The sequence below is a fragment of the Ciconia boyciana genome, chromosome 27 (assembly GCF_034638445.1).
Source record: "Ciconia boyciana chromosome 27, ASM3463844v1, whole genome shotgun sequence".
In the NCBI taxonomy this organism is placed as follows: domain Eukaryota; kingdom Metazoa; phylum Chordata; class Aves; order Ciconiiformes; family Ciconiidae; genus Ciconia; species Ciconia boyciana.
In genome coordinates, this window is record NC_132960.1 from 2342905 (window position 1) to 2353076 (window position 10172).

General features: G+C 62.8%; 1 protein-coding gene across 1 annotated transcript; it reads left to right on the forward strand.

The window, feature by feature from the left end:
• Nucleotides 1–3010: 3010 nt before the first annotated feature.
• On the forward strand, nt 3011–9521 carry PFKM (phosphofructokinase, muscle). Its single transcript, XM_072847519.1, has 22 exons — nt 3011–3109; nt 3768–3841; nt 3956–4033; nt 4234–4423; nt 4669–4834; nt 4933–4977; nt 5067–5175; nt 5254–5349; nt 5458–5550; nt 5637–5762; nt 6457–6521; nt 6608–6671; nt 6760–6906; nt 7169–7239; nt 7330–7417; nt 7521–7673; nt 7772–7936; nt 8060–8121; nt 8217–8328; nt 8447–8546; nt 8789–8894; nt 9025–9521. Exons 1-22 carry the CDS (start codon nt 3019–3021, stop codon nt 9170–9172), a joined length of 2349 nt encoding a protein of 782 aa, XP_072703620.1. The 5' UTR covers nt 3011–3018; the 3' UTR covers nt 9173–9521.
• Nucleotides 9522–10172: the final 651 nt, after the last annotated feature.

Sequence of the window (10172 nt, forward strand, 5' to 3'; positions counted from 1 at the left end):
CATTACAGCCGGTCCTTACAGCCGATCCCGTTACAGCTGATCCCATTACAGCCGATCTCTACAGGCGATCCCGTTACAGCCAATCCCATTACAGCCGATCCCATTACAGCCGGTCCCTACAGCCGATCCCGTTACAGCCGATCCCATTACAGCCAGTCCCATTACAGCCGATCCCATTACAGCCGGTCCCTACAGCCGATCCCGTTACAGCCGATCCCATTACAGCCGATCCCTACAGGCGATCCCGTTACAGCCAATCCCATTACAGCCGATCCCATTACAGCCGGTCCCTACAGCCGATCCCGTTACAGCCGATCCCATTACAGCCAGTCCCATTACAGCCGATCCCGTTACAGCCGATCCCATTACAGCCGATCCCTACAGCCGATCCCATTACAGCCGATCCCATTACAGCCGGTCCCTACAGCCGATCCCATTACAGCCGGTCCCATTACAGCCGATCCCATTACAGCCGGTCCCTACAGCCGATCCCATTACAGCCGATCCCATTACAGCCGATCCCGTTACAGCTGATCCCGTTACAGCCGATCCCTACAGCCGATCCCATTACAGCCGATCCCTACAGCTGATCCCGTTACAGCTGATCCCATTACAGCTGATCCCATTGCAGCCAATCCCATTACAGCCGGTCCCATTACAGCCGATCCCATTACAGCCAATCCCTACAGCCGATCCCATTACAGCCGATCCCGTTACAGCTGATCCCATTACAGCTGATCCCATTGCAGCTGATCCCATTACAGCCGGTCCCATTACAACCGATCCCATTACAGCCAATCCCTACAGCCGATCCCATTACAGCCGATCCCATTACAGCCGATCCCTACAGCCGACCTCTACAGGCGATCCCATTACAGCTGATCCCATTACAGCCGATCCCTACAGCCGATCCCGTTACAGCCGATCCCATTACAGCCGATCCCATTACAGCCGGTCCCTACAGCCGATCCCATTACAGCCGATCCCGTTACAGCCGATCCCATTACAGCCGGTCCCATTACAGCCGATCCCATTACAGCCGGTCCCTACAGCCGATCCTGTTACAGCCGATCCCATTACAGCCGATCCCTACAGGCGATCCCGTTACAGCCAATCCCATTACAGCCGATCCCATTACAGCCGGTCCCTACAGCCGATCCCGTTACAGCCGATCCCATTACAGCCAGTCCCATTACAGCCGATCCCACTACAGCCGGTCCCTACAGCCGATCCCATTACAGCCGATCCCGTTACAGCTGATCCTGTTACAGCCGATCCCTACAGCCGATCCCTACAGCTGATCCCGTTACAGCTGATCCCATTGCAGCCAATCCCATTACAGCCGGTCCCATTACAGCCGATCCCATTACAGCCAATCCCTACAGCCGATCCCATTACAGCCGATCCCGTTACAGCTGATCCCATTACAGCTGATCCCATTGCAGTCGATCCCATTACAGCCGGTCCCATTACAGCCGATCCCATTACAGCCAATCCCTACAGCCGATCCCATTACAGCTGATCCCATTACAGCCGATCCCTACAGCCGATCTCTACAGGCGATCCCATTACAGCTGATCCCATTACAGCCGATCCCTACAGCTGATCCCGTTACAGCTGATCCCATTACAGCCGATCCCGTTACAGCCGATCCCGTTACAGCTGATCCCGTTACAGCCGATCCCTACAGCTGATCCCTACAGCTGATCCCATTACAGCCGATCCCTACAGCTGATCCCTACAGCCGATCCCATTACAGCCGATCCCATTACAGCCGATCCCTACAGCTGATCCCGTTACAGCTGATCCCATTACAGCTGATCCCATTACAGCCGATCCCTACAGCTGATCCCGTTACAGCTGATCCCATTACAGCTGATCCCGTTACAGCTGATCCCATTACAGCTGATCCCGTTACAGCCGATCCCTACAGCTGATCCCGTTACAGCTGATCCCATTGCAGTCGATCCCATTACAGCCGGTCCCATTACAGCCGATCCCATTACAGCCGATCCCTACAGCCGATCCCGTTACAGCCGATCCCGTTACAGCCGCTCGGGTGACAGCAGCGGGGCGGGCGATGGTGGCCGTCCCCGAGCTCTCCCCCGAGGCCTCCCGGCTCCTCGTCTCGGCCGCGCTCTCCCTCGCCGCCGTCCTCCTCTTCCTCACCTTCCTCCCCCCCGCCCCGAGGCGGGGGCACCCCCCAGGTCAGTGCCTGCTGGCACCAGCAGGGAACACAGACTGGAACCAGTAAGGAGGGCAGACTGGTACCAGTAGGGAGGGCAGACCGGTACCAGCAGGGAATACAGACTGGAACCAGTAAGGAGGGCAGACCGGCACCAGTAAGGAGGGCAGACTGGTACCAGTAGGGAGGACAAACTGGTACCATCAAGGAGGGCAGACAGCACCAGTAAGGAGGACAGACTGGTACCAGCAGGGAGGGCAGACTGGAACCAGTAAGGAGGGCAGACTGGTACCAGTAGGGAGGGCAGACCGGTACCAGCAGGGAATACAGACTGGAACCAGTAAGGAGGGCAGACCAGCACCAGTAAGGAGGGCAGACTGGTACCAGTAGGGAGGACAAACTGGTACCAGTAAGGAGAGCAGACAGCACCAGTAAGGAGGGCAGACTGGTACCAGTAGGGAGGGCAGACCGGCACCAGTAAGGAGGGCAGACTGGTACCAGTAGGGAGGACAAACTGGTACCATCAAGGAGGACAGACTGGTACCAGTAGGGAGGACAAACTGGTACCAGTAAGGAGAGCAGACAGCACCAGTAAGGAGGGCAGACTGGTACCAGTAGGGAGGGCAGACCAGTCCCCGCAGGACCGTGCCCCCCCTGCCCCCCCGTGCCGGGGAGGGGACACCCCCCCAGCGGGGCCGTCCCTCCCTCCGGGGCCCCATGTAGGGGCCGGCGGGGCGGCGGGTGCCAGTCCGCGGGTGCCAGCGGGACGGGGGGCACCTCACCGCCCTTCCCACCCTTTTTTGCCCAATTTTCCTCTTTTTCCAGCCAAGAAGATGGCGCAGACGCCGCTGGGACACGGCCACGCCGAGACCCTGGGGGCTGGCAAAGCCATCGCCGTCCTCACCTCCGGGGGGGACGCCCAGGGTAAGGGACACCCCGGTGACCCCGAAAGCCAGCGGTTGCATGGGGGCTGAGCCCCATTTTGGGGAGAAACGAGGTGAAAACGGGACTTTGGCGGCCAGATCCTGCGGCCGGTTGAGTTGCTCGAGTGGTTTTCTCCACGTCGCGGTTTTGGGGGTGACCTTGGGGGGACGGTGGGGTGAGGAAAGCCGCGGCGCAGAGTTAAGGGGAGTTTTGGGGTGCGGGGGGGGGATCTGGGTGTACGTACCCCATGCCAAAATTTGGGGGGGCTTACAGGAACGGCGGCAGCGCTCCGGCACGAAGCCAACGCCGGAGAAGCGTTGGGGTTGCCCAAAACCGCAGGGATTCAGCCCGAATCTTGTCCTCCCCCTGGGTGGCCCCAGTTGAAAGGCGGGGGGGGGGAGGGGGGGCTCATCCAGCCGGCGGGGTCCCCGCTCCGCTCCCCCCCGCCACCGCACTTGTCACCCGGTGTCACGCGGCGGGACGCGCCACCGCTAAATGTCACCGGGGCAAAAATAACCCGGGCAGCTGCGGGGCCGGATCCGCGCTGGGGAGGGAGTTGGGGGGGGCTGAGCCCGGCGCTGTGCAAGGCGGGGGGAAACGATGGCTTTCAGGGGTCCCTGGGGGGGGGTCTCGGGGTGACACCATCCTCCTCCCCCAGGCATGAACGCGGCCGTCCGTGCCGTGGTGCGGGTGGGCATCTACACCGGCGCCAAGGTCTACTTCGTGCATGAGGTCGGTGCTGACCCCCCCCCGCCCCAATATTCCCAGCCCCCTCCCCCCCAAAAAAAAATTTGGGGGGGGGTGAGGGGGTCGTTTCAACGTCAGGTTGTGTCCCCCCACTTTCAGGGCTACCAGGGGCTGGTGGACGGTGGGGACAACATCAAGGAGGCCACGTGGGAGAGCGTCTCCATGATGCTACAGTTGGTGAGCGGTGGCTGAGCCCGGCCAGCTCGGTGCACCGATGGCGGGGGTAGCGGGGGGGATACGGTGTAACCCTACGCCGCGGTGCCGGGGTCAAGCCTGAAAATAACCCGAAACCGGAGCCGGGATGGCGGGGAGGAGGGATGGACGGACGGACACGGGGGTGCTGGGGGTGACGCAGCACCCATGTGGGGGTCCCGCAGGGGGGCACGGTCATCGGCAGCGCCCGGTGCCAGGATTTTCGGACGCGGGAGGGACGCCTGAAAGCCGCCCGTAACCTGGTGAAACGCGGCATCACCAACCTCTGCGTCATCGGCGGTGACGGCAGCCTCACCGGCGCCGACACCTTCCGGGCCGAGTGGAGCAGCCTCTTGGCCGAGCTGGTGAAAGTGGGTACGTGTGTGTGTGTGTGTGGGTGGGTGTGTGTGTGTGTCCCACGGGACCCCCCCAAATTTCATCTGCAGGGTGAAAAGGGGGTTTTGTACCAAAATCCGGGGGGGTCTGCACCAAAATCAGGGGGTCATACACAAAAAGGTGGGGATTTCTCCCCACGCCGGAGGTTTGTGCCGGTGTTTGGCCCCGTGGGGATGTTTTGGGGGGGACACAGAGGGAAAAGGGGGTGTCCCACCCTGCGGCAGGGGGGATCACGGCGGAGGAGGCGAAGAAGTCGAGTCACCTGAACATCGTTGGCATGGTGGGCTCCATCGACAACGACTTCTGCGGCACCGACATGACCATCGGCACCGATTCGGCGCTGCACCGTATCATGGAGATCGTGGATGCCATCACCACCACGGCCCAGAGGTGACGGGGACCCCCCCGTGTCCCCCACGCCGGGGGGGGACCCAGGTGTCCAGGCCCCACTCAGGCTTGTCGTGGGGTGAAACTCGTGTCTCCCGCAGCCACCAGCGGACCTTCGTGCTGGAAGTGATGGGTCGCCACTGCGGGTACGTCCCCACGCTGCCACCCGGATCCGGCTCCCGATAAAGAAAGCGTGGAAAAAACCCTCAACAGCCTCTTTTTTACCCGATTCCAGCTACCTGGCGCTCATCACCGCCCTGGCCTGCGGTGCCGACTGGGTCTTCATCCCCGAGTCCCCCCCCGAGGACGACTGGGAAGACCACTTGTGCCGGCGGCTGACGGAGGTAGGACGGGCTCCAGCGGGCGCCTCGTCCCCGTCCCCATCCCCGTCCCTATCGTCACCCCCCATCTCCCCCCCTCAGACCCGCCTGGGCGGCTCGAGGCTGAACATCATCATCGTGGCCGAGGGCGCTATCGACAAGCACGGCAAGGCCATCACCTCCGACGACATCAAAACCGTGAGCGGGGAGGGGAGGGGAACCCCCTTTTTTTTTTTTTTTTTTTTTTTTCCAGCCCTTTCCCGGCCCCGCTGCGGGGCTGGATCCAGGCGCATCCCTGTCTTGCAGCTGGTGGTGAAGCGTTTGGGATACGACACCCGGGTCACCATCCTGGGCCACGTCCAGCGCGGCGGGACGCCCTCCGCCTTCGACCGCATCCTGGTAGGCAGCTCCCTCTCACCCCGGCCCCGTGGGAGAAGGGGTCCCGGGGCCGGGGTGGGGTAACGTCCCCGTCCCTGTCCCCGCAGGGCAGCCGGATGGGTGTTGAAGCCGTCATGGCTCTGCTGGAGGGGACCCCCGACACCCCCGCCTGCGTCGTCAGCCTCTCGGGCAATCAAGCCGTGCGCCTGCCCCTCATGGAGTGCGTCCAGGTGGTGAGTGGGGGGGGACGGGACCCCCAGGAGCACCCCCTGGGCTCCCTGCGGACGGGGGCGATGCAAAGCCAGCCGGCACGATGCGAAGCTGTGCGGCGCGATGCAAACGCATCCAATTTAAAGCAAACCCAGCTGGTGCGATGCAAACCCATCCGGTGTGATGCAAAGTCACGCGGCGTGATGCAAGCCCGGCCGGGCGCGATGCAAACCCACCCGGCGCGACGCAAGCCCAGCCGGTGCAGCGCGAACGCATCCAATGCGGTGCAAACCCGGCAAGCGCGGTGCAAACACATCCAGCGCGATGCAAACCCAGCCGGGTGCGGTGCAAACTCATGCAGCGCAGTGCAAACCTGGCCGGCGCGGTTGCAAACCTGGCGGGTGCAATGCAAAGCCACGCGGTGCGACGCAAACCCACCTGATGCAATGTAAACCCGGCCGGCGCGGCGCAAACCCGGTGGGTGCGATGCAAACCCAGCCGGCGCAGTGCAAACCCGGTGGGTGCGATGCAAACCCACCCGGCGCGACGCAAGCCCAGCCGGTGCAGTGCGAACGCATCCAATGCGGTGCAAACCCGGCAAGCGCGGTGCAAACACATCCAGTGCGATGCAAACCCGGCCGGCGCGGTGCAAAACCGGCGGGTGCGATGCAAACCCACCCGGCGCGGTGCAAACCCCCCCATCTTTGCTCCCCGCAGACCAAAGACGTGACGACGGCGATGAACGAGGGGCGCTTCGATGAAGCCCTCAAGCTGCGGGGCCGGTGAGCGTCCGCACCCCGTCCCCGGCGGGGACCCGGGGCCCCGGCCACCCCCGGGGCTCCCACACCCGCGTTCCCCCCCTTTGCAGGAGTTTCCAAAACAACTGGAACGTGTACAAGCTGCTGGCACACATCCGCCCCCCCTCCACCAAGGTACGGAAGCGGGGAGGGGGTGACGGGGACCTCCCCCCCCCCCCCGAACCCCACAATCCCCCCAATGTCGGCTCCTTCCTCCCCGCAGAGCGGCCACACGCTGGCCGTGCTCAACGTGGGTGCCCCGGCCGCCGGCATGAACGCAGCCGTCAGGTCGACGGTGCGGATCGGCCTCATTCACGGGCACCGGATGCTGGCGGTGCACGACGGCTTTGAAGGGCTCGCCTACGGGAAGGTGCGATCCCCGGGGAAAAGGGGGGTGCACGGGGTGGGGTACGGCCCCAAAAAGCGGCAGCCACAGCCCCATAGGGAAGGGGGATCCCCTGGGATGGGGACGCTCGAGCCCCTTCCTCACCCCAGCCCCGCTGTGGTTCATCCCGCTCTCATCCCGGGGAGCACCGGGTTACCCCAGTATCGATCCAATATGGTCAAGGCGAGGCCGGTGCACCCCAAAATCCTTCTTCCACCCCCCAACTTGCTGCATTCCCCCCCCCCAGGTGGAAGAGATCAGCTGGGAGAGGGTCGGCGGCTGGACGGGGCTGGGAGGATCCAAATTGGGGACGAAGAGGTAATGCTCCTCCCAGGGGGATCCCGGGGGGGTCCCCAGGTGAAGCCCCCCACCCAGGCGGGCTCAGCCGGGGCGGTTTCACCCTCCCAGGACCTTGCCCAAGAAATACTTTGAGGAAATCAGCGCCAACATCAGCAACTTCGGCATCCACGGGCTGATCATCATCGGTGGCTTCGAGGTGAGCGGGGAAGCGGTGGCGGCGGGGGGGGTGGGCAGCTGCCGGCACCGTGCCCGCGCCGACACCGTGCCCGCGCCGACACCCTCTGCCTCGCCGCCCGCAGGCTTTCACGGGCAGCCTGGAGCTGATGGAGGGGAGGGCCAAGTACGAGGAGCTCTGCATCCCGCTCTGCATCATCCCCGCCACCGTCTCCAACAACGTCCCCGGCTCCGACTTCAGCATCGGCGCCGACACCGCGCTCAACACCATCACCACGGTGCGGCCCCGCACCCCCCGGTCCCCTCCCCATTTAACAGCAGCAAAACCCGTTAACCTAAATCCCTTTTTTCCACCCCAATTCTTCCACCTCCGCAGACCTGTGACCGCATCAAGCAGTCGGCGGCCGGGACCAAGCGCCGCGTCTTCATCATCGAGACCATGGGTGGCTTCTGCGGCTACTTGGCCACCATGGCGGGGCTGGCGGGCGGCGCTGATGCCGCCTACATCTACGAGGAGCACTTCAACATCCGCGACCTGCAGGTTGGGGACCCCCACGCGCTCCGTGTTCCCCCACTCCGGGCATCGCCGCAGTCCTGGGGTGGTGGGGGCCACGTTTATTCCTGCTGCCAAGCCTCCCCAACGCCCGTTTCGTGCTCCGCATAGGTCAACGTGGAGCATTTAACTGAGAAGATGAAGACGACGGTGAAGAGGGGGCTGGTGCTCAGGTACGTCCCTGGGGTGGGATGGGATGGGGGGGGGCGGCTGAGACCTGCTGCGCTCGTGCCATCCCCCACGAGCCCATCTCCCTCGCCTGGCGCAGGAACGAGCGATGCAACGAGAACTACACCACCGACTTCATCTACAACCTCTACTCAGAGGAAGGGAAGGGCATCTTCGACTGCCGGAAAAATGTGCTGGGGCACATGCAGCAGGTACAGACCCCCCCGGGCAGCGGGAACACAGCCCCCCAGGGAAGGGGCTGTGGGTTGGGAGACCCTCGCCCGGGGCTTTACCCTCGCCTCCATTCACCCGGCGGCTTTTCCGGCGCAGGGCGGCACCCCGACCCCCTTCGACAGGAACTTCGGCACCAAAATGGGTGCCAAGGCAGTGGCCTGGATCACCGGGAAGATCAAGGAATGCTCCCGGCATGGTGGGTGCCACTCCAGGGGGGGTTTCTCTGCCTTGTTTCCAAAGCCCCCTACCCTTCCCCACAGCTGCAGGGGGGACATTGCTGAAAGCAACCGCCCGGCTCTTTCCCAACACGCACGCGTGCTCCGATATTTCAATGCAAAGGCCTCAGGGCTCCCCTGCGGATTTTGGGGGGTGCTCAGGGGTACTCCCCCCTCCCAGAGGGTCCAAAACGCTGAGCCTGCTCCCCGCCTCCCCTGGCAGGTCGGATCTTCGCCAACACGGCCGACTCGGCTTGTCTGCTGGGCATGCGCAAGCGCAGCCTCGTCTTCCAGCCCATCACCGAGCTCAAGGAGCAGACGGACTTCGAGTAGGTGTCCCCCTTTCCCCCCCCCCCACCCCCGAGACCATGCCCCGGCCCCAGGAAGGATAAATACAGGCAGGCAATGCAGCATTGTTTCTATCCGGGACCATCACGCCGCCCTCTCTCTCTCACCCAGACACCGCATCCCCAAGGAGCAGTGGTGGCTGAAGCTTCGTCCCATCCTAAAAATCCTGGCCAAGTACAACATCGAGCTGGACACCTCGGAGAAAGCCCACCTGGAGCACATCACGCACAAGAGGATCTCGCTCGAATCCAACATCTAAGAGGCGACCGCTGGCACGGCTTCCCCCGCCCTGGAGCGTGTCCCCATGTCGCTCCGGGGAACCTCCGAAACAAGCGCTCCCCGTTGTAGCTCGCACCCCCGGGAAGCCAGGCAGCACCTCCACACCCCGAGGGCACCCGCTGCCTCAGCAAAAAAGCAGTTTTCCTGAAGCAGAGGGTTTCCTCGAGGTAAATTTTGGGTTGGTTTAGGTATTTCGTGGGCTTTTTAAACAGAAAAGCGGTTCCCCAAGTGTTGCAGCGGGATGTTGCAATGAGCTAAGAGCAAGCGATCCGGGTAGAGTCCCTAGGGCACCACTTTAGTGTTAAAAATTCAGAATTAAGATGCTTCAATAAACTCGTCACTCACTCATGGTGGCAAACACAAATCGTGCTCCAACCCTCTGGCGCTGGGGAAGGCGAACACGGCTCCCACAGCCCCGCATACACCCCTGGTCCCGGCAGCTCCATTTCCCAGCACAACAGGGAGGAATAAAACATATATAATCTGATTTTTCTCCCCCAAGTTTCTCCCATAAAGCAATTATCAAAGTTTACCCGCCTGATTTCAGCTTCAAGAGCACAGGCCAACTCTCCCGGGACCCCCGGGTGAGAAGTGCGCACGTGGGGGATGATGCAGCTCGGTGCATCGGCAAGATCCCAAAAAAACCCCAGACGAGGGCGGAAGCGCAGGTGCGAAGGGTGGGCTGGGAGCAGCGAGGGGGATCGGAGAGGGCAGGCTGCGGTGGGAGCTAAAACCCATGCGGAACTCATCGGCGTGAGGGTTTAACAAGGCGTCACCACAGACAGGGTGACGTTATGGTTCTCAGAGGTGTGACGGGGACCGTACGTGGTGCCGAAAACAAGCACAGGAACGAAACCACCAGCAGCAGCACCCCCAAACCCCACCCTGACACACCCTCCCCGTTCAGGGAGGACCCCAAAAGAGTGGGGCCAACCCCCTGCGCTCCCTTGCTGACCGCGGCTGCGAGTGTGCGACACACA